The 23,152-nt window shown below is 33.8% G+C and overlaps 5 protein-coding genes across 7 annotated transcripts; 3 read left to right on the top strand and 2 right to left on the bottom strand.

The window, feature by feature from the left end:
• Positions 1–2,099: 2,099 nt before the first annotated feature.
• On the bottom strand, positions 2,100–3,553 carry LOC123227256 (probable BOI-related E3 ubiquitin-protein ligase 3). The gene is made up of 2 exons (XM_044651982.1): positions 2,919–3,553; positions 2,100–2,802 (listed from the first exon to the last, which is right to left on the bottom strand). The coding sequence occupies exons 1-2, from the start codon at positions 3,264–3,266 to the stop codon at positions 2,239–2,241; spliced, it is 912 nt and encodes a 303-aa protein (XP_044507917.1). The 5' UTR covers positions 3,267–3,553; the 3' UTR covers positions 2,100–2,238.
• An 8,005-nt stretch (positions 3,554–11,558) lies between these two features.
• On the top strand, positions 11,559–14,729 carry LOC123227670 (CDP-diacylglycerol--inositol 3-phosphatidyltransferase 1-like). Its single transcript, XM_044652770.1, has 11 exons — positions 11,559–11,879; positions 12,000–12,120; positions 12,209–12,293; positions 12,375–12,424; positions 13,074–13,113; positions 13,226–13,270; positions 13,354–13,419; positions 13,540–13,654; positions 13,737–13,793; positions 13,877–13,975; positions 14,305–14,729. The coding sequence occupies exons 2-11, from the start codon at positions 12,036–12,038 to the stop codon at positions 14,362–14,364; spliced, it is 702 nt and encodes a 233-aa protein (XP_044508705.1). The 5' UTR covers positions 11,559–11,879; positions 12,000–12,035; the 3' UTR covers positions 14,365–14,729.
• A 224-nt stretch (positions 14,730–14,953) lies between these two features.
• Positions 14,954–18,573, bottom strand: LOC123227669. The gene is made up of 2 exons (XM_044652769.1): positions 18,150–18,573; positions 14,954–15,984 (listed from the first exon to the last, which is right to left on the bottom strand). The coding sequence occupies exons 1-2, from the start codon at positions 18,444–18,446 to the stop codon at positions 15,145–15,147; spliced, it is 1,137 nt and encodes a 378-aa protein (XP_044508704.1). The 5' UTR covers positions 18,447–18,573; the 3' UTR covers positions 14,954–15,144.
• Positions 18,574–19,440: 867 nt separating this feature from the next.
• On the top strand, positions 19,441–21,428 carry LOC123228331 (glycerate dehydrogenase HPR, peroxisomal-like). Of its 2 annotated transcripts, XM_044653686.1 has the most exons (7): positions 19,441–20,041; positions 20,138–20,209; positions 20,316–20,423; positions 20,512–20,589; positions 20,691–20,761; positions 20,836–20,949; positions 21,034–21,428. In XM_044653686.1, exons 1-5 carry the CDS (start codon positions 20,012–20,014, stop codon positions 20,739–20,741), a joined length of 339 nt encoding a protein of 112 aa, XP_044509621.1. In that variant the 5' UTR covers positions 19,441–20,011; the 3' UTR covers positions 20,742–20,761; positions 20,836–20,949; positions 21,034–21,428. The 2 variants fall into 2 exon arrangements, with proteins under 2 accessions (XP_044509621.1, XP_044509620.1); XM_044653685.1 differs by having other exon boundaries at positions 20,691–20,949.
• Positions 21,429–21,552: 124 nt separating this feature from the next.
• On the top strand, positions 21,553–23,062 carry LOC123228330 (SKP1-like protein 1B). 2 transcript variants are annotated; one of them, XM_044653683.1, is made up of 2 exons: positions 21,553–22,024; positions 22,636–23,062. In XM_044653683.1, the coding sequence occupies exons 1-2, from the start codon at positions 21,701–21,703 to the stop codon at positions 22,807–22,809; spliced, it is 498 nt and encodes a 165-aa protein (XP_044509618.1). In that variant the 5' UTR covers positions 21,553–21,700; the 3' UTR covers positions 22,810–23,062. The 2 variants fall into 2 exon arrangements, with proteins under 2 accessions (XP_044509618.1, XP_044509619.1); XM_044653684.1 differs by having other exon boundaries at positions 21,567–22,015.
• Positions 23,063–23,152: the final 90 nt, after the last annotated feature.

Raw genomic sequence — 23,152 nt, 5'->3', positions numbered from 1 at the left:
TTGGGATTATATAAAAAATAATTTAATTTAAACTTAACTTAATTTTATAATTAATATTTACTATAACTTCAAATTGAATATCATATTCAACAATCAAGGAGATCCGCAATTGATATAAGTGTAAGTCTACACATTTATTTTGGTGTGAGTTATTGTACATCTCACTTGATGTGAGCTTTTTTGCATATCAAGTGAAGACTATGGTTAGAGTGATTGTCATTGAGATGGTGTTTGAATGATGGATCGATGTCTCGACAACTGGTCCAAACATGAGTTATTTACACATCAGATTTGGTATGAATTGTTTGCATGTTGTGAAGTATTTTGTGTCTCATGCTTGGGAGCATCTCGATGTCACTTTTGCTTGTTGACGCAAGGAGTAGCCATAGCAGATAACTATGACTAATCTGAATTCAAATTTATATGTCAATCCTTGGTGTGAGTGATTTACATGTCATTCTTGATGTAAGTCTTTGCACACCATATGAGAGATAAGTCTCTATAGTTTATAAATTGTTAAAGGTGAGATCATAAACTCTATACTTAATGTCATATAGATTGTATGGTTTATCATCAAAATGATTTTTCCTCAATATCACTATTATTGATAGATTATGCCCCTTTATGATTTTAATTGGACGACCAAATTTATTTTTATTTAATATGAATTTATTTTACTTATTATACAAATATTAGGATTCTTTTTTTTGTATTTTGTGACAACTTGTGTTTAAGTAACTCATCTTGCTGCTAGTATTTTAATTGGGTATTTGCCATCTGGCAACTTTCTTATTACTGGCACAATTCTGGAAAACTTACCCACCTTTGATTATCTCATGTGAATGTAAAAGATAAATATGACTTATTTACAAAATCGGTACTCCAAAATAATCGATTGTATCCTTTATGCGAAAACTACAAGTGTTACATTTGATCTTAATCTTAATATTATTTTTGGATTATAAAGTTATTACTGTTATTAAAAATAAACCGAAATTAACGGTCATCCCAAACCCGATAGAGGATAAACATGTGCTTTGATCTCGGTTTAATCAACCGGATGAACATGAACGCAAGCACTGGCTAAACGTACGTTTTGTCGTATGACATGAACCATTAACCCCACCCATAAAAACCCGGAGTCTCGGTTGGGTCAATGACGTGGAAGAAGCCCATCAACAGTGACAAAGTCCAGGTCATCATCAATCTGGCTAGAAGAATCCCGAGCTGTCTACAGTAGAAAAGATACTGTAACAGTAGTGCCATCAATTTAAAAAAAAAAATTCAATGCGAAAATTTTCCGTGGGTCCCTTTCTTTCACGGTATATTCAGAACGCCAAATGTACGGCAGCGGTAAAAAATGTGGACCCACACTCCACCCAAATTGAAACATAACAAGAACCCCCATAGTTTAATTTCTAACAAACTTCCCCCTAACGTTTCAGAAATAACATTAATCCCCTTGAATTTCAATTTTTTGCTATTTAATTATTCTCTTCTAAAGGATTATTATTAACCCGAAAAAGAAAGTTCAAATGCAATAAATTCAATCCTACACATCTTTAATAACAAATTGCCTTAAAAATCTAGACCAAATATATAAAGAGATTAAATGAATGGAACAATTACTTCTATAAAAAGGAAAGGCAATAATTTTGCCAAGTAACTTTTTAAGAATTTACCCACAAGGCAAAACCATGAATGCTTAATTGGGGTATTGGAATTTGGGAAAAGAAAAGAGAGTTTCTAGGAAGGAGGCAAATTTAGTCTTTTAATGCAATCAATCAATTATGATGAATATTTGTGCCAAACTGGTGCTGGTGCTGGTGCCGGTGCCACTTCTTTCTGAAATTTGCAGAATCAGAAAGGTAGAATTTCGAATCAAAGGGCCAAATCATCCCCCATTAATGAATAAATAAAATCTCTTTTCAGAGTCTGGGAAACACAGTCATAAAACATGCTTTCAATTCAATCACTTCTGTCATGTCACTGGTGTTTCTTCACAACACCAAAGCCAAAGTTGTAGGGGAAAAATCTGAAACGTATAATCAAAACTCAAATCACAAATCAAATCAAAATAGAAAAGGAAAAAAAAGAAATTAAACAAAGAAATTATACATTCACATTAGTCTGTCCTGTTCATTTTTCTTTAATGTTTTCAGTAATAACAGGTCTAGAGGGAACCAAAAAGTCTAAAAACATGTTTTACTGATGAGGCATTTCCTGGAAAACATTTTTCTAGACAAATAAGGCCTCTATGCTAGCCTTCTTTGGCGCTAAACAAACGGGGCAAGATTGAAGAACCGCCTGGCATTTTTTGCACGAACACAGGTGCCTACAAGGAAGGAACAAAACACACGAATCCCCAGAGTTACAACCTTTGCAAACATTCACTATCGTCATCTCTCTCTTTCTTTCTTCTTTATTTTCACCGCTGTTAATGCTGCAATTTCTCCCTCTGTTTCGTTCTGTTTCCTCATCTTCTTCTGGTAAATTACAGCAAGACCCTGCGTCTTCGGCCCCATTGTTAAAGCAACAAGAACCCTTTTCTCTAAGCTGTTCAATTGTGTTGTTGAGTGAATAAACCAGTGATTCGTTCTCTTGAGCTATTCTTTGCCACGCTTGACTCTCCATCTCTAATTTCTTCAACAAAATTTCCAGCTCCATTGCTCTGTTTGTAGCTTTTGCTATCTCTTCATCTTTTTGTCTCAATAAGGTTGAAGTCTTTACCTCTAGCTTCTTCAGTAGCATCTCCAGTTGTTGCTTTCTTTGCTCCTGTAACACCCTTCTCAATCTTTCATTCTATTCAAACAAACCCACAAAAAAAAAAAAAACAGATTAAAAAAATATAAATCAATCACAAATACAACAAAAACAAAAAATTTTAACTTTGAATGAATGCAACAATTAACGCCCACCTGAGACCTGATATACTGATCAATTTCTTGCCTTTGCTTCTCAACTTGAAGTGCCGTAGTTTGAGAAAATGGCATTGATTGATGATGATAAACAGCGTTGGTGTTGAAGTTACCGCTATTCTTCAAGAAATTTGCAGAATTGGTGTCAAACTGTTGCTGATTTTGTAACAGATAAAACTGCTGATGCTGCTGCTGTTTTTGTTGCGTTTCAAAACACAACTGATTAAACTCACCCTTCCCAACACCACCGCAACAGCCATTAACATTCTCCATGATCCAATCTTGCGATGAACCAAACCCAAACCCAACATTAATAAACTCCGGATACAACTGCGCTTGTATAGCCATTCAACCAAAACCAAACCCAAAAACCAATTTTTTCTTCTTTCCCACTTCCGAATGAATGAAAAAATATATAAAAGAGAGATGCTGGGGATTATAATAGAGATTAATGGTGGTTCTTCCTTCTTTCTTCTCCTCTCTGTTCAAAGGAAAGAGCTTTAATTAATAAGGGCGTTTGTTCTCTCTTAACGTATATAAGAATTAAAGAGTATTTGTATGGGAAGCAATAAGCAAAGCAACAACGTACACATGCAGATTTTATGACTAAACTATCAGTCAGAGAGATCAGAGGCGATTGTTTTTGTTTTTATTTTTATTTTTATTTTATTTATAATAATTAAATAAATAAATTATTCAACAATAAAGAGTCTGTATGTATATCACTTTATTTGCCTAACTTTCTATCCATCCACATCTCTCTGACTCAGTCTGTTGTTATTTCTGAGGGAAATATAAATTCAGAGATTTGTCAGTTTAGTCATTTGAAAAGCCTGAAGAATAGCATTATTAATTTGCTTTTATTATTCATTTTCTTTTCCATTTTAAAAATTAAATTCCCTTCTAGAAAATACATTAATAGTTTAATTATTTTATTTTAATAATTAAGATCTCGTTTGTATAAATTAAAATAACAAATTCAAAATATTGTAATATAAAATAAATTAAAAATTTATAAATATAATAAAAATTCAAATTTAAACTTTTTTTAAAAAATTAATTAATTTATAATAACACAAACTCTGAATAATAAAACTTGTTAATTAGGGTTAAAAGTAATTATGGAGATATTAATGTCTACAAGGAAATAAATTTTAATTGGGTATGTATGTGTTATTGGCGATGTGGAAAAAATAATTCTAAGGTATTTTCAATTAATGTCGTCCCATATTTGGGTATATATTTAAGGAATTGACAAAACATATTAGATATAAAAAATAGTTTTAATTCTATTTATTGAAAATATATTTATAGGATTTAATATTTAAAAAAAAAATACTAATCTTCTTCAACAACAAGGTTCTTACTTTTCATAAAAACAAGGGCGAATCCATACAGATGAACTCATTGATTTTGAAAAATTTTTAGTTTTGCACCCATAAAATATTAATATAATTCCTAAAATTTTATATTGACTATTTTAAATTTTATTATTTTTTATTGACTCTCGTATATTTTATTTTTATTCAATATTATCTGTTAAATTTTATGAGTAATATTATAAGTATCTATTTTAAGTACATGTTTGATATGTATTATTATGTTACTGGATGTTACTTTATCTTTAATTCAAATTACTCAATCATTTGATGATATATATTAATTATATACCTATTTATGCATTCAATAAATACGTATTGTTTTATTTAAATTTTACTTTTGGATTTGTCACTAGATACAAAGTTTTTTCTGTTTTGTTGTATAATAAAAAACCCAATTCTAAGCTTCAATTTCCTTTTTTTCACCTTTTTCACTGGAAAGTAAAAGAGTTCATTCTCATCTCATTGAAAATCAAATGCCCACAAAAGGGAATAAGAATCATAATTAAATATAATAATAGTAAAGGCTTTATTTATTATTATAGCATTTGCATGCTTCGAAAGCAAAGATTAATGCTAATTGTTGGAATAATTATCAGTTTAAACCTATTTTTATTTGATGGATCTTGTCATTGCTATGCTGGCAGGTTTTTCAAAGTCTATGTAGAGTAGATATTGATTGATTTTAACTCTTTCTTTTGTTAATTTTGGTTTGATCCATGGAGATAAGGTCGATGAACGTAGGGTTTGTTTATAATAAATTTATAGGATTGTGTAAATTAATTAAAACCATTTAAGTAGTAATCATGTGATTAGGTTTCATAATATATAAAAAAGATAATGACTCTTTCCCCATTCATCGAATCAATCATTCTTAATTACCTACTCGTTTACCATGATTGCCTCTTTAGAAATTAATTATTATTTACTTCAATCAAAGCATGCAGGTGTTCATACCATTTTTCTATGATTTGTGTTGATCGTTGTTAATAATTCTATATACTTTAGACAAAGTCTAATGTTCCCACTAGAAAAAGCCAACAATGTCATGCGTAAACTTGGTTTATTTATCTATTAATGTTATTTTCATGATAAAGCTATGAACCCATTTTGAATACATAATAAGATACTAAATTATGTGATTGAGTAATTTTAAATTAAGAATAAAGTAATAATTACTTAATTTGATTTTTACAACTGGGTATACCAAATATTGTTGTTATTATCAGTTGATAAAAAAATTCAATCTCAATTCTGCCATTCACTTTTATATTGTGTACTTGATTGAATATTTAAAATTGGGTACACATAATATTATACTTATTTTCATCATGTAAAAATTTCGATATCAATTCTGTCATTCACTTTCATATTGTGGCTAGACATCTTCATTAGCCCTTGACAAATTGTTACTTGTAATAAAAACTTGGTGGAAAAATTATTAATCTTTTAGACTTTGATATCCTCATTATAAATAAAGTAAATGAAAATAAAAACATGTAGTTGTAATGGGAAAAACCTAGATATGAACAAACTGAAGTAAATGGAAGAAACAACCCGTCCAACACTTTGTAACTGGTTACCCCACTTGAATATTTTTGTCAAATCAACAATTAAAAGACAAAGGAAGTACCCACAAATTCTAAAATCTCCTAAACCGTGTAAAATCCTGTTAGATTTTTCATGCATATATTTTTCTTCCTTATCTTCTATTTTTCCTTCTCTAGAAACTTGGATTGAAAACTTGTAAATCTTGTCAACAAATCGTTTTTGATATGGGGCATCATCATACATGCAATATGAGAGAGCTAAAAGAAGAAAATAAATCATACCCACAAGCTCTAAAATGGTATAAATCATTTCAAGAAGTCTTAATCTGATAATAAAACTATGTTCATCCAATTTTAAGTTGAGTATTTAGATTATGTGTCATCACTAATATTTGGGTTGGATATCTAGATAATGTGTTATCATACAATAAAATAATTTTAAATTAAAAATAAAGTAATACACAATCACATGATGACGTATAATTTGGATATCAAATTAGATACTAAAATTGAGCAATAACAGAAATTAACATATAACATTTGGAGAGATGTATTCATGATCACTTCATAATTTTGTTTTATCTTTAACCCTAAAATCATTTAAACAATATTTTTGTTGTAGAAAATATGAATGTGACTAAGAGAAGTTGAAGTTGGAAAATGAAGGTTATCTAGAAAGATGAAATGAGCTTTTGAAAAGGCACATGGAGGTAAGAAAGAGGACGCCCCACCTTGGACGGTTGCAATGGATGGATCCTAAATCACGGAAGTTTGTTCACGTCAGCAAAGATTCTTACAAAAACCCTAAAGAAAATTATTAAGTCGTCCATGGAATGCAAAAACAAACAAAGCACATAAAAACAATCTCTTTTATGCTACACTTCCCTATGTCTTTTCTTTTCAAAATCAATTAAATGTTTCCAAATCTCCCCGTCACCATCTTGTGTTGAAGACATGATGCAGATGATCCATCTATATCTCTTTCTTAATGTCGTTATTTATTTTTTATATAAGAATAAACTGGAAGGTGGGAGGAAGAAAGATGGCAAAAAATTTGTATGCTCGAAGGTTTACAGATGGTGGTGGGGTGTGGCCCCATGTGCTGCCCACCAACCGTGGCCCCATGAACCATCTTCACTGCTTCTGCAACCCAACGGTGCAAACCATGTGAAACAACACCACCACCACCAGCAGAACCAAAACCAATACAAATTAATACTTGTTATTTTCTTTATTCTTTTTTCTCTTTCTCACTTGATCCCCTTGACTATGTACAGCCAGCTTTATTATTGTTTATTCAAAAGATGTGAAGATGTGTGTACGTATATGGCGGTGCATAAAAATCCAAACTTCATCACTCTCTGCCTGCATCTCCCCAACCACTTCCCTTTGTTCTTATTTATGCTTTTTCTTTTCGTTTGCTAAAGTGATTTATATGGGATTCAATTTCTGGGTCTCACTTTTCATTATGATATATCCCCCACCATCACCTCCTTAAATGAAAGCAAATATATATATATATTTAACATAAGAGTCAAAGAAGCATGTCTGTTGGTAAAGATAAAGTTTAAAACGTGTGGATCTTGCTGTAATTTACAGCAAACAATGAATTAACACATATTTCATACTTACCCAGATGAAAATATTTATTACTTTCTTATTTATATATATATATATATAAGCCCTTGCTATCTTTTCAAAGGGAGCATCAAAGTATTTGCCATCGAGTTGTTTCATGTGCAACGTGCAGTCTGCAAAGTTTGAAAGAGACAAGACTGAGAGTTATTGTGAGATCATCAAGACTACTGCCTCTAACTTCAATTTCATCGACCCACCATCACTATAGACTTTTCATTTCATATGCCTGACATAAATGGAATGGCCACAGTTTCAATTAATAAACTCACCAATCCTCCTCTTGCTAGGACCATCTGAAAAGGCGCCCCTGTATTATATACCATATAACTTGCATTATAATTTCCATGCATGAACTGGGCCACCATGCATGTTATTTCTCTCAGACGAAGAGAAAGGTCAAGTCAGTTTCGTTCACTCACAAAGGTTGCTTGACTGACTGTGATTATTCATCCATTATTAATTGAAGAAGGTGGCAAGGTATGGTCTTTTTATTGTCTATGTTTGAGTGGCATCAGCAGCTGCCACGAAAGATCTAATATGAGCAAATATTGCACCACACAGTTACATGTGGACAAAGGTGGAGGCATATATATGAGAGTTTCCATCAGAAATCAACATCATGAATTTGCATTATAATTTAATATTATGATAAAGATTAAATGTATTGTACAAACACAGACCAATCCACATTATACGAAGTCATGGCTATCCATTCGTCTCTTTCATTCATGCACCTTGAGGCTTAGGCAACAGTATTCAAGACGTGGGTACTGGAGTAAATTGATGAAGATTCTCTTTGGTATATGTAGTACAGGACAATGGGCAAAATAATAGTACTATTTTGCTTGTGAAATGCGATACTGTTTTTGGGAGAAAATTTTTCCCATGCGTTATGATTCTACTTAAATTAAGAAGCAGGGTCATATCACTATTTCCCACCTGAATTTTGATGAAATACTTTTTCTATTCCTTAAGTTTGAAAAATCTATTTGCTCACCCACCATCCACTTCTCTAAATGGAAGCCTTTAAGTGCAAGGGTAGTAATGTCGATTTTCCTCAAAACCATACCAGCAATCCATTTGCTCTTTCACATAGAATAAGTCACCGCCATCCTTACCAAAAACGACTTTTCTTTTTTGCCATCTCCATCGCCACGACCCCCCTGATAATATCTCATTTTCTTTTTCAGTAAACAAAAGTTTATTAAGATTGAGATAGGCAACATAATCACATTGAAAATACATTTCAAAATAGCCCATGAATGGTGTGTCTTTGTAAATGGAACCCCACTCATTTTGAGAATGGTCCAGATGACCAAATTGAATCAAGTGGTTGAAAAAATTCAGATGATAAAGAAGAACAAAATACAAAGAGCATGTTAGAAAAATACAAACAACTATACTGAACAAGACTCAGTACAATACATAATTTATCTAAACTATACTGAATTAGACTCTCCATACCCCATAACACCAAGCAAAATCAATACTTAGCAATTTCCAAAACTGTTTTCCAATCCCACGATTACTTTCTTGACATTAATAATGTCCTGAAACTGTGCACTAGATGGAACAAGATACCACCCATTACTTCTCCTCTCCATTTTTGTCACTAGTAAGTTTCACTATAACACTAGCAGTCCATTTTCTTCAATTCCTTCACTCTCTTTAGCTCTCAAATACAAAAGCCTCTCTACCTTATTTCTTCGCCAAAGCTACCTCTTTAACTCTCCTATCCATCTTAATTCTCACCATTGTTGTCTCGTTTTACTCATGGATAAAATCACAATCTTAATAATCATAACTAAATTCATAATTAAATCCATATTGAGAAACCTCTTATTATTATCATTTCCTTTTCTATTAGTATAATTACTAGTAGCAACATTATTATTCATCTACGTTTCTATGTTGAAATTTAAGAAAATGAAATTAGGGTTTGAACAAGGAGGGCAAATGAAAATTGAGGTGGGGGAGGATGAGTAAGAGAGGTGGCAAATAGAGGGGCATTTGGCGCACATGAGATGCACCTAAGTAGGGGTGGGTGAATTGGCAATGGGTTGTAGGTAAGAGTGGTGGTAGGTTTTCACATGGAATTGGTGATGATGACAATAATGGTGGTGGTAAAGACATAGATAGAGATAAAGAATGATTTTGAGGAGAAATTAAATAGTTTTTCGGTAAAATAATTTTTCTATCCTCCAACTAAACAATTTCTCTCTTCCATTATATGTGTTGAAATAGAAATTAGAAACAGGGTTGGTTAATGTGACCCATGTAATATGTCATCAGGTGATTCACATTCTACATTGCAGAGAAGCACACACAGGCCATGTGAAAGTGCTTTTGGAGGAGCTGACAGTGGAGGTTTCCCATGCTTTTTCTTTAATTTTCTACCAACGGCTTCAGTACATATTCAAGTGCTTTCAATCAATTCAATAAAAGCAAAAGCAACAAAGAAAGTTAAACTCTTGAATGAATGAATGAATAAACGAAACTGCTGCTTCTTTTCTACCTTCTGCTTCCGTTTCTTCCCCTTTTTCAAATTTGACTGCATAATTGCGGGACTTTACCATAAGTTTTATTTGAATAATGGAATCACTTTTATGGCTTTTTCTATATATAAAAGCGACTCGGCCATTTTTGCCTGCATAATCCATTTCTGCTTGACTTGCCTCTTGGTTTCGAGGAAACTCTATAAATTAGTTTCTAACGTACTTTAAGAGTTAAAAGTCCAGGAAAATATCAAAAAGCAAATTAGTTTCTTCACTTTCAACTTTCATATAGATATATGTAAATGTATATATGTATACATATATGTATATGTATATGCATGTATATATTATGTATAAAAGTTCCCCCATTTAGAGTAGTATTTTCTCTATCAAAATACCCAAAATGGAATTGCAACTTAACCCAAAAACAAAACTTAGAAAATGAATGAAGGAATTGGTATTCTTCAACAAACAATATTACACGTACTTACTTTAAGTATATAAATAGAAATACATTTATATTTGTTATTATTTAATTGATTATTATCTTTTTTTTAAATTTAAAATCATTCAATCACATTAAGATATATATTAAATATATATTTATTTATTTATTCAAAATAAGTACGTATAAATTATTGTTCTTGAACCATCTTAATACCATGTCTCTAAAGTGGGGGGTGTTCTAGTTTGTAAATCTAGTACCGATCCCTCTTCTCTCAATATGAGTTATTCTGCTAGCATGATGAAAATCAATATCAACTTCAAGAGTTTCACAAAAAGTAATGAATATTTTGTTGACATAAAGTTTTGATCTAGGTACTTAAAACATATTCCAAAGTTTGCATCTAGCCATCTTATTTGAAAAGGTCGATTAGGGCATTCATATGGTTACCCAAGTTTGACTATTTTTATGGTTATTATCTCGCAACCCGTTGAAGCTAATTATTGTAGACAAGTTTAAAAATAATATTTTTAGATCGTATTTACAATATTAGTTGAGAATTTATGAAAAATATAAAGTAGACACCAATGCTCTTATACCTACGTTCTTATCTATGATTTTTTCCATTTTCGAATAAATTTCAATAAAAACTTAATAAACTAAATATGATATTATGCTTCTAACTCAATTTCATTATAATGATAAAAAGCTGATTAAAAAAAGAGAATCAAAATTAAAGTTATTCCTACTATGAACAAATCACGTTTATCCTAAATAGATTTAAATTTCGAATTCAATTTTTGAAAAAATATAAGAAACAACACAATAAAATGTTTGCTTTATTGGAGCAAAATTTATTTGTTAATTGTTGCCACATTTTTTCATTGAATTTTAGATAAAATTGTGGATGAAAAGGACATTATAAAAATAGGGATAAAATGGTTATTATTTTATTATTTTATCTATCTTCTAATAATAAAATTATATTTACAAATAATTTATATAAATTTATGCATAAATTATGATATAGCATAAATGATTAGATATTTTTTATTTTTAATTTAAAATTATTTAATTATATGATAATATATTATATTATATATACAAATTTTATAAACATACAATTACTTGTCCCCGAAAAATCCATGAAGTTTTTCGGTTTGCCCCCTGAAAAAAAAAATTACGTTAATTAACTACCCTAGTTCATCACAAATGATCCATCAGAGCAGATTCTCTGACGACACCCAAATTAATAACAATTAAGTTCACTAAAGTAGTAATTAAACTTTGATTAAACTATAATTTCCAGTGCTGTAGCGTAAAGGCCGAGACGAAGAAATTCGAAGAAGGAACACAACTAAAGAAAGTTATTGAAGAATCCAGAGCCCGCGCTTCACGTGTTCGTGATCCGAAAATTCTATCCTGCGTTCACTTCTGCAGTTAATCTCTTCCAGGTTGTAATTTCATCTTCATTTGTGTTTCAGATCGTGGCATTGTAGTTCTTGGCCCCACTGTTTCTCCAGGTCCCATCTGATTTAACTAAAACTTCGTTTCAAATGTTTTGTGTTGTTCAGGAGTGTGTAATTAGCTTTTAATAGTTAAGTTTTTCCATGGCAAACACGTCAAAACCGAGACCGAAACCCAGACCGAAAGAGGGGAAATTGTCTGTTTATCTTTACATTCCCAATATAATTGGTGGGTATCATCAGTTTAGCGGTTAGTTTTTTGTTGGGTTTGAAATTTTTTGATGAATTGTTTATGGGTTTGTTTGTAAATTTCTCAGGGTATGTTAGAGTTCTCATGAATTGCGTAGCTTTTGCAATTTGTTTCTCTGACAAATGGGTTTTCTCCATTCTTTACTTTGTCAGGTGATGTGTGTGGTTTGTTTTAATCTTCAAATTTAGTAGTTGTAATGTTAGAGTGTAATTATATTTTCAATATTGTTGCAGCTTTGTTTGTGATGCTGTAGATGGTTGGTGTGCTCGAAAATTCAATCAAGGTTAGTTTAATTTTAGGTGTGAAAATCAGCAGTTTATTTCATGACGAATTTATGCATTTGGGTGTATGCATGTTTTGTGTGTGGAATTTTTTTTTAATGTTGTTTCAAACAATGGAAATGAGAATGACTTTTTTTTCATGTTGACTGTTTACGATAATCTTGAATTGTAGACTTTCTTCAAAGTAATTTGTTGTTGCTGCGTTGAATCTTATCCTTTTTTGGATTCTTAATCAGTCCATTGTGCTGCCTGCCATGTGCTTTAATTATGTGTGCTTTTGTGTTTTTTTGGCTGTACATATTGATCAAGTGACTTGTATCTGAATTATATTATATATTTTGTAACACTCATCAGGAAGATTGAATGAGACAGCAATTTAAATCCTTTCTTGCATAGAAAATTTGGTATATTATTAATTGCTAAAGACAGGCATTGTTTTTTTAAAGGCATATTACTAAGATTGAAGCCTTATACTGTAATGGAACCTTAAGTTTATGTGTTTATGAAATCCTGTTCTCACTCTGTACTCTATTTTGTGTGTGTTATTTCTGAGCTTTAGTTATATAATGCATGTTTCTGTTTTAAGAGCAGACTTTAGTAGCTATTTATATAAGATGAAACTTTTAATTATCTTCTTCCCTTTCTGTTTAGTTTCAACGTTTGGAGCTGTTTTGGACATGGTAACCGATAGGTACACTCCATGTCAATATTAATCACTTATTTTGGTCATAGTAATGCATAAAACCTTGAATTACTTGGATGTGCTTTGTGCCTACATTTATTGTTATTATTTTACATTCCAGGATTAGCACAGCTAGTCTCCTGGTAGTACTCTCCCAAGTATACAGGCAAGTCTTCATATTTATTCCCATGAAATTCATTATTTTGAAATATAGATATAACTGAGCTATTAGATAGGATCTTTTTGCAGGCCCAGCTTGGTTTTTTTGTCACTGCTTGCACTAGATATTTCAAGCCATTGGCTGCAGATGTATAGGTAACTTCTTTGTACTCAATATATTATTGTGCAGTTGCTGAATGAATTTGGATATATTTTTGCATTAAATTATGTTTATTTTATTCAGAAATATACTTACCCCACCAGATATTGTTGCAGTACATTCTTGATGGGTAAAACTAGTCATAAGGATGTAAAGGACAGCACAAATTGGCTTTTCAAGGCTTACTATGGGAATCGGATGTTTATGGCTTACTGTTGTGTGTCTTGCGAGGTAATTGTAGATTTTCATTTTTTTTTTCATTTTCAATGTCATCAGTACTTGTCTGTTGATCCATTATTTTATGACCTTGCAGGTTCTTTACATAACCCTATTTCTTATTGCGAAGAGCCAGAGTGAAAATTTAGCGGATGTAAGCATTTATTTTTGCAAGCTTCTCTGACATCTATGGTGATTTTCTTCATATCTTGATTTCTTAACTGTTTCTTCTTTCAGGTTTTCATGGGTACTCTGCAACAGGTTTCACCTTTTTCTGTTTTGGTTGCTTTGAGCTTATTTGGATGGGCAGTCAAGCAACTGGTCAATTTTATACAGGTAGCAATCTGGACATTGTAATTCTAATTAGACCTCATGTCTATCCAAATGCTAGGACATTAACATTAGTGCGATTGAACTGATGTTTTTTTATTTTTTGAAAATAATCCAAGTTGAGTCCAGAAGTACAGAAGTGGATTCAAATCCTTTCATGAATTTATATTCCATGAAATTTTGGGAGTGTTAAATTGAAAATCCGGGGATACATTTTGTAATCGATTGAAAGTTGTCATTCTTTTGTAGACATAACATTTCTTAGGATATCATATGACTGGGTATTTCTTTTTTGTGTGATGTTAACTGTTGTGAAATTGTTTTAACGTTTTCAGATGAAGACAGCAGCAGATGCATGTGTGCTTTATGACATTGGAAAAAAACAGAAGCAATAGTTCATCAGCTTTATCTATTTCAGATTACTCTTGGTGTGGTAACCCTCAATTGCCTACTTTCCAGTCTTCAACCATATATTTAGAGAGTGGCAGATTGATATTGGCCGTAAAAGAATTATGAATGCTTTGTTAACTATCAAGTTGGTTTTCCCTTCGGTTTGCATTGAGTTCCAAGAATTTTCTCTGCTGTAGTTGTGAGTTACATGCATTGTAGAGATGAGATGTGTCAATCTCAGACTTACTGCTACTAGCGCAGGGAAGAAGTTTTAGTAATCCAAAATTTGCTTTCAATTTGAAAATTAATCAGTTGTTATTGGCTTTTTTTTCAAAAATAAATTCAAAGACATGTAATCCGTGTCCTGATAGATTTGTGAGGCATGCATGCGGGGCTGGGCAGAGCTTTTTACTGAGCATGGGTTCAGCTCATAAGCTGATTTGGTCCTTTTTTTTCTAAGTTTTCTATGGCTTTAAACGTTCATTATTTTGAATCTTAAACTGAAATTCTCGAATGTATATTCTGTAAAAATGGCCAAAAACCTGGCGAGATGGTTACAGACTTTGGAATTTTCCTGCTGTCAAACGGACAAGATAGAATCCAAGACCAAATGAAGCACATTTTATAAGAATTTGTCTATGATTTCTCAAATCAAAACAAGATAAAAAGGATGACATTTCTCACTTGAATGGGTAAGATATTTAAGTCGCGGTGAACAAATTGAGTAATTCTTCTTTCTATGATCTGTATTCCAAAATGCAGATTTTGATAATGGGTCAGATGGATCAATACAAGCTATATCCAAAAAATTGGCTAATGAGAATGGCAACTCCAAGAGCCATTGCTATAATGGAAGATGCCCATGTAAGTTTCTCGGTGATTCTGGGTATTCTATCCTTTAGTGCCTGACTACATGAACCTAGAAATACTGTATAGCTTCCCATTGCAACTACAGTTCCGAGTAAGAACATAACAAGAAAGGCAGTACCAGCCAAACGTGAAGGCAAAGCAAGTGCAGGCAAGACAATCATAAGAGCATCTGGTTGGAAACCATGAACAATTCCAGTGGCAAATGTAGCAAGGCCTACCTTCTTTTTAACAACAGCAGGGTTTTCAAGAGATTCATAGACACTAACATCACACTCACCGTTTTCAAGGGCAACACATGGAGCGGGGATTTCTGTAGCTTCCCTGATACCCATAGCACCGATAGCAAGCAGGGTTAATCCCACCACTCTTGTGCCCCAATTTCTGATTATTTCAATGTGGAGCCGATCCTTCAGAAGCAAAAATAGTAACCCAAAGATAACTTGACCTGCATCGTGGCCACAGCCCCAAAGGGCTCCAACTACAGCACTTTCTAATCGAGTACGGCCAATCGATAGTGGAGCCAAAGCAGCAAGGTGGTCAGGCCCTGAGAGGGTATGTAAGCAACCGGCAAAGAAACCAGTCCAAGCACTACTCAGTAACTCAGTGCGGAGCAGCCTGCCTCCGGCTGTAGCTGCCGCAGGTCCCCCAGTCTTGGCAACAGTTTGAAATGTTGCAAAAGCTGCTGGTGCAAAAACTGGCTGGATCAAGACCACAATTATAGCTAAGAGTGCTGCAAAAGTTCCAGCAGCAATTGCCTGAAAAAGATACACAGTATGAGTAATTCTGTAATGTTTGTCTGGCTAAGATTGATTAATTCAACAATTTTAAGTTACAGAGATTTGAACGATTGGAACATGCACTATTCAGATAAGACAGAAGGGTTATGAGGAATAGCTTATAAATGTTTTACTAAGGATTCAGATAAAATATGCACATGCAGTAGCACCATGCAAGATTAGAGGGATGGGCTACATGAAGTGGAGTTAACAAAGCCACCACTTCTGTTATAACCAAGCTGACTATTGCTAACAAATTAAAAACGCTACAATTTCTTGGATTACTGGAGAACAAAAACCAATGATTGAACATTAAGAAATTTCTATGTATAAAGTCAAACAATGATATGTGCAACACAACCACAGATTTTCAATATACTGGTACTGGTTCCGCTCTTTGCAAAGTTTTATGAGTGTAAATCTCCACCTGTGTCAGCACCTCTCCTCACAGATTTCACAGAATATTCATATACAGCTACTAAGAAGATTCCATTAAATCTCTGCATTCAACATCAAGAACATGAAAGGAATTGTGCCAGTTTGCCACTGCTCGTTAGGAAAATCTCAGCATTCAACATCAAGAACATGAAAGGAGCTGCACCAGTTTGCCACTACTGAAGACTTAAAAAACCTAAAACACTAGTGTCTCTCAGTTCTATGACAGATAACAGTATGTGTAGGGCCAATGCAACTAACAGATTCCAGTTCATGTATAAATATCAACATTGATAAAGGCTATAGTAAATGCTCTTAAAAATAAGTCCATTTAGAACATATTACTATAACAAAACCTCAAGACACAAAAGAGCTCAAACTTAGGCTTTGAACACCAAGAACCAGCAAGAGCTTCCAACTAAATTACTCTCCACCTCTTCCAATTAGCCAGTAAGTTACAAAATGTAACAAATGGAAACAGAAAATCAAGTCAGTGCACCATAAATCCTACCAGCCTATGCTGCCATGCATCAGAAAGTGACACAGTGGTATCTCTGCTACATTACATTCTAACCTTAAGACTTGAGTCTATGACAGGTTCACGTTGAATCCACAACATAGACAATATTCACACAGAAAATTAAAAAGAAAAATATTATTGAACTACAAAGGCATTTATAGCACAAGAGTCCTTAATCAGAATCCCCAAGGAAAAAGAAAAAGACAGGAAATATAGCCTAATGTTTAACCTTCCTTAAAAATAACAATCATCCTCAAGAATAAAGTAAATAATCAAATTCATGCCTCATTAGCAACAGTTTCCTGATTCAGCGAAAACAATTAAAACACTATACTGGTAACCTAATCTTCAATTCTGACAAAAGAACCTTTTACAGAAAAACCAAATCTATAGCAATTCTTTTGTTCATGAAGAACCTAGGCAAGCTTTCAAGGAATACAAATTAAAGTTCAATGACCTCATTCAACAATCAATTGGCAGTGAAATGTAACAAATAATTTTCAAACATGAAGGTCAGATTTCACAGCTTGATATGTATAATGAAATCGAAATTCTTAATAAACTACATTGGTAAATTGTTTATCTAGAACCAATACGCATATTCTGTACTTTATAAAGGTCACTCCTTTAAAGAAACAAACAGCCTGTTCTAATAACCAAAATCCCACTCTTTTGCTACAAAAATCCTTAAGAAGTGGTTAATATTTGTAATCTTCAAAGTTTAACTCTAGTTATTGCTTCATTTGCCTAACCGTATACACCAGTGGATGCCCAATTCTGCAACTTTCCATCCGATTGACTTAACTATTACTCTTTTTTTTTTTTCGGTTGGGTTGTCCACCAAATTGCTGGGAACAATAAATCTATAAAAAGACACAAAATTCAACAAACCCAGACAAAAAATTTATTTTCGTTTCTCTGTTATTGTACCCAGCAAACAGCCATTACTCACAAGCCCAATTGCTGGGAAAGGGAACAAAACAATGCGTAAAAATACACACAATTCAAAAATCCAGAATCAAAATTTATTTTCGTTTTTTCTGTTATTGTACCAAGAAAACAGCCTACTACTCACAAACCCAATTGCCGCAAACTCCTAATTCACCACAAAGACATATAATTCAACAAACCCAGATTCAAAAAAGGAATAAATCAAATAGAAGCACTTCCTTTTTCAGGAACTACAAACCTTTTTCTGTTCAACCGCACTAGTAGCGATCTGCTTAAGAGAAGTAGAATTGGGTATTATATCATTGGGAGAGTCAACTCGAGGAGAGATAGACTTAAAACTGTTCAACTTTGATGAAGAAGAATAAAAAAACTGAGATGAATTCTCGTTTCTGCACGCAACTGAGGTGAACCGCTTGTAATCGGGCCGTGAAAGAGGAAAAAAACCGAGTTTTGGTGAGCAAAAAGGCGCTAGTCGAGGCTTGAGAGGGGAAAACTGGAGATGGGTTGGAGAAGATGAGTATAGAAGCCTTTCCATGGCTTCTGGGGAGACTTTGCGTATGAGAGAGAATTGTTGACAGGATAAAGTTTTGGAAGAGAGCGAGACGGAGAAGTTAACAAAACTAGAGAGAAATTTGGGATTATATCATAATTTTTCGTGCCTTTTTCACAAAATATTATGATCAAATTTGGGATTATTCAAATATTAATGAATAATTTGTTTTTTCACATTTGACTTGTGATCATGGTTAGTCCACAACAGCCTCTTCGACAAATAGGCCCATTCATTAACTTCTTTTTCAATTGCCAAGGCATTCATGTGATTAAGATGATCAAGATTCGAAATTTTAAATATTTTCTTGCCCAGTTGTATGAATGAGTCATATATTATGAGACATTACCTAGAAATAAACCTAGTTTTTATATTAATGTCTTATGATAATCACAAATCTTTGGCAATAATGTTTTCCCTTGGGAGGGAGAAAAAGTCCAAAGATGGGTTTGGGTTTGGTTGAGTGATTTGTCATACGTGGGAAAACTGCACGTGGCAGTGGGTTGGGAAAAGTTGTTGAAATTGTGACGTACAGAGAAGCCTATAGGTTGAAAATGTTGGAATGATTCAAAGCTGGTGGACATGTTGGGATAAGCTAGCCATATAGTTTTTGACTTTTTGTAATATAATGTGGTGGTTTCATTTGGTATAAATAAGATTCCATATTTGACTCGGCAAGGATACGGACCGCCCACCACGCTTGCCCTCACGCTACCATGTACACTCCGCGCGCTCGCCTGTGGGAGGCACAAGCTGTGGCCAATGACGGATTCGGGCCCAGATTCAGCAGTACGAGCCCAAGTTGAGGGATTAGACTTTATAGGATGAATACATCACTGGTTGATGAAGAATGGTGCTATGCATGGTAACGAAAACCGGACAGGGTTAGCCAATCTGACTGGGATCCGGTGGCAGTTCAACCTGTTTTCAACCATTACCCACTATGTTGCTCACCTCTTGTGCCACCGTCACCTCACTCACACCATCAATCGTTGTTTATGTTTGTTGTGTGGTTTTCGTTAGTGCTAACAAGATTCTGTTTGGTTTGTTTGGAAGTTTTATTGATTTGGTTGAAGCAATTGGTTTGTTTAGGAGTTTAAGTTGTTTTGGAAGCAACAGAGATTGTAAACTTGGTTGCCTGCAACACCACCACCATTCCCCTTCTTCTTCTGAATGGCGGCACCACCATTAACCGTAGTTCAAATCAGTTCTATGTGAATGGCGCTCTTATTCCTTCCCATATTTCTATAGAGCTGATCCCAAAATCCAGTTAATAATTTACCTGCAATGCCTTTTGTTTATGTTTTTGGGAATAATTCATCACCTGTTCTACAACAGGTTGAAGGATTCAAAATGAACCTAATTTATTATGACCTTTACCAATCTACAAAGCTTAGAAAAGTTCGTAACAGGCATGTCTCACTCTTCTGTTAAAACTAATCAATCTCTGAGTCCTCTGTGCTGATACTTCTACATGTACGATTGCAGCTTATGGTGAGTTTCTAAAAGCCAATGGTGAACAACCTGTTACTTGGAGAAGAGCTGTATCCATGGATGAGGTCCTTCAGCAGGCAGATGTGGTGAGACTATATTTGCTGAGAACTAAATGTGTATTTTGGTTTTATATTGAATTTCCACTTTTAATTGGAATTCATTGTTCTTGCTTCTCTATGCAGGTAAGTCTTCACCCAGTGTTGGATAAAACCACCTATCATTTGGTCAACAAAGAAAGGCTTGCATTGATGAAGGTGGTGACCTCTTGAATGTCCTTTATGTTCTTCTGGAGTTACTATTGAGAAGACAAATGCAAGTGTGGCTTGCCTAACATCTAAAAATTTGAACCTTTATCCGTAGGAAGTAATCCTTATAAACTGTAGCAGGGGTCCAGCAATTGGTGAAGTAGCTTTGGTGGAGCATCTGAAACAAAATCCAATGTTTCGTGTAGGACTCGATGTTTTTGAGGTAGAAAAAAAAACCACCTTCTCTATATCTAGTTTAGCTAAACCACCTCCCAAGTTCACACATGATTGTGTCATTGGTTTTGTATTAGGACGAGCCTTACATGAAGCCTGAACTTGCTGATATGAAGAATGCCGTTCTAGTACCTCATATCGCTTCTGCATCCAAGGTAACATCAATGGAAATTCTATTTCAAGATTAAATGAAATATAAATATATCTACTGGTTAATTGGAAAAGATTGTAATTATTTCCCTTATGATTTATGTAGTGGCCTTGCGAAGGAATGGCGGCGCTAGCTGCTCTTAATGTCCTGGCATGACTAGGATAGGAAAATACCAAGTAACTTCTATGCTTGCTTACTTGTGATTGATTGCCATATTTTGACTGCTGTCCTGTATCTGTCAATATTACAGGGAAGATTAAAGGATATCCAGTATGGAGTGATCCAAACCGGGTCGAACCATTCTTGAATGAGAATGCTCCACCTCCGGCTGCATGTCCGAGCATCGTAAACTCAAAAGCCTTAGGTAATATCTATATATATTCAAACGTTGTCACATTTCCCTTGCTTTTGGGAAGTCCGGTCTTACTAATCCTAGTGTAATTTGCAGGTTTGCCTGTTTCGAAGCTGTAAACTATGAAGGTTGAATAGAGCAAATATTGTAGACGCTGTGAGCTTTCATTCTGAGAAAGCATTGAATCAACCTTGTGTATATTGCTAATGATAAATGCTTTGTTGAATCCGTTGTAATATAATTAAGGCTTATAATTTTAAGTAAGTAATATGGTTAAAACAATATTTTACCTTAAATTGACCAAAAACCCCCTTAAAGAAACTCTAATTGTCAGTTAACCCAACACTTTCTAAAACCATAGAAATAGTCTTAAATGGTAAAATTTTTATTGTGCAATTATTTAACATAAAAAAGAAATCCCTTTAAGAGAGGGTGTTTTGCCTTATTTTGAATTTTGATTACCTTTTCTTATTCTAAAAATTTCAAATTCTAGAACCTTCTTTAACTATTAGCAACAGGTGCATGCCTGTTCCCCAAAACGACATCGTTGCAGCAGTCCTTATGAGAACCTTTTAACAAGTAATCCTTTTCCGAAACTTTATTACTTACTTACCTAAAAAAAACAAAAACTTCCTTTTTCCGAAACGGTGCGTTTACATGCGAAACACCGACCTCTTATATGAACCCTAACCCATTCGCTTTTGTGTTTTTCACAACCACAAATTTTCTCTGCCGAGTCGGGAATAACAGTTGAAGCGAAACGATGTCGTCCTCTGCTGAGAACAAGAAGATAATGCTGAGGAGTTCGGACGGGGAAACGTTCGAGGTGGACGAGGTGGTGGCGAAGGAGTCGCAGACGATCAAGCACATGATCGAAGACGAGTGCGCTGACACCGTGATCCCCTTGCCGAACGTCACCAGTCAGATTCTTTCAAAGGTAATTGAGTACTGCAAGAGGCACGTCGAAGCCAATGCAAGCAAGGAATCTGGTATGCTTAAATTTTCTGATGAGGATCTCAAGAACTGGGACCAAGAGTTTGTCAAGGTTGATCAGAACACCCTCTTTGACCTCATCCTGGTAATCTTTGTACGCTTTTGCCACTATTTTTTTTCTTTTCGCTTGCTGTTTGCTTGTAATGCTGTTTGAAAGTTTTGATTTTTAGAGTCTTTACGTTGCCGGAATATATGCTGTTTTAAAATTAATCGAACCAAAGGCTTCGTAAACGTAACAAAAAAGGGATTTTTATTGATTCTGTGATCATGACTATCCTTTTTAATCTTTTGCCTTATTACTATTATTTTTGTTTGGCTAGGTATAGTGCTATTAGAAAGTTTTGACTTTTGTGTTATTTATGCTCTGTAACTTAGGGAGACTTCTTTTCTTACTAAAGTCATAAAAGATGTACTAAATTTCGTGAACTAGTCAAAAAAGGATGCTTAATGTTAGATATGTTATCATGGTTCTAGAAAGATTGGAACTTTGCCTTTGACCCTGCTTTGTTTTTCTTGATAAGTCTGGATTTTGCGCTTGTTTGGCATAGGAAAAGGAGGGTTTTAATGTTACTTCTGCAATTATACGCCTTTTTTATGCTTAAAACATTAGATATCTAGGTCTAACCCTTAAGAAGTCAACTAGATAATCGTTTACAAAAAGTTGGGTATGATCTTTGTTTGTTAATTTATTGATTTGAAGTACAGGCGTCCAACTATTTGAACATCAAGGGGTTGCTGGACTTGACCTGCCAGACGGTGGCTGACATTATAAAGGGGAAGACGCCAGAGGAGATCCGCAAGTCGTTCAACATCAGGAATGATTTCACTCCTGAGGAAGAAGAGGAGGTCAGAAGGGAGAACCAGTGGGCATTTGAGTAAAAGAAGACTCTCAGTTACCCCTCAACCATCAAGGCCGGCCTTATAGTACTCTCTTTCAATTATTTAGTCCGCCATTAGGTTTATTCGGTAGTTTTGTTTGTTATGTATGGGATTCCATGAGCTTTTGTGTTCGGATAAGTGGTTCTGATCTGTACATGGAAGAAACCATATTTGAACTAACATAAGAGTATTCTGCAACATATTATATTTAATATTACTTTAATGCCTATTAATTAAAATGATATTGTTTTAATTTATTTGTATTATATTTTTTTAAACTCATGAGTTCGATAGGGTAATCATTTTACAAACTCAAGTATGAGTTCCCTTGAGTCAATTTTGA

Source organism: Mangifera indica, chromosome 10, assembly GCF_011075055.1.
Source record: "Mangifera indica cultivar Alphonso chromosome 10, CATAS_Mindica_2.1, whole genome shotgun sequence".
NCBI classification, from domain to species: domain Eukaryota; kingdom Viridiplantae; phylum Streptophyta; class Magnoliopsida; order Sapindales; family Anacardiaceae; genus Mangifera; species Mangifera indica.
The sequence above is the reverse complement of the archived record's forward strand: the minus strand, read 5'-3'. Positions and strand labels throughout refer to the sequence as shown.

Bases quoted from the DNA above. Each gene is read 5' to 3' on its own strand.
- LOC123227256 (XM_044651982.1), bottom strand. From the start codon at position 3,266: ATGGCTATACAAGCGCAGTTGTATCCGGAGTTTATTAATGTTGGGTTT. The intron at 2,803-2,918 runs GTGGGCGTTAAT...TTGTTTGAATAG, and splicing joins ATCAGTATATCAGGTCTCAG to AATGAAAGATTGAGAAGGGT.
- LOC123227670 (XM_044652770.1), top strand. From the start codon at position 12,036: ATGGCAAACACGTCAAAACCGAGACCGAAACCCAGACCGAAAGAGGGG. The intron at 12,121-12,208 runs GTGGGTATCATC...TAAATTTCTCAG, and splicing joins TTACATTCCCAATATAATTG to GGTATGTTAGAGTTCTCATG. The intron at 13,420-13,539 runs GTAACTTCTTTG...ATATTGTTGCAG, and splicing joins CATTGGCTGCAGATGTATAG to TACATTCTTGATGGGTAAAA.
- LOC123227669 (XM_044652769.1), bottom strand. From the start codon at position 18,446: ATGGAAAGGCTTCTATACTCATCTTCTCCAACCCATCTCCAGTTTTCC. The intron at 15,985-18,149 runs GTTTGTAGTTCC...TATCTTTTTCAG, and splicing joins GTGCGGTTGAACAGAAAAAG to GCAATTGCTGCTGGAACTTT.
- LOC123228331 (XM_044653686.1), top strand. From the start codon at position 20,012: ATGGATGAGGTCCTTCAGCAGGCAGATGTG. The intron at 20,042-20,137 runs GTGAGACTATAT...TTCTCTATGCAG, and splicing joins TCCTTCAGCAGGCAGATGTG to GTAAGTCTTCACCCAGTGTT. The intron at 20,210-20,315 runs GTGGTGACCTCT...CTTTATCCGTAG, and splicing joins AAAGGCTTGCATTGATGAAG to GAAGTAATCCTTATAAACTG.
- LOC123228330 (XM_044653683.1), top strand. From the start codon at position 21,701: ATGTCGTCCTCTGCTGAGAACAAGAAGATAATGCTGAGGAGTTCGGAC. The intron at 22,025-22,635 runs GTACGCTTTTGC...TTTGAAGTACAG, and splicing joins ACCTCATCCTGGTAATCTTT to GCGTCCAACTATTTGAACAT.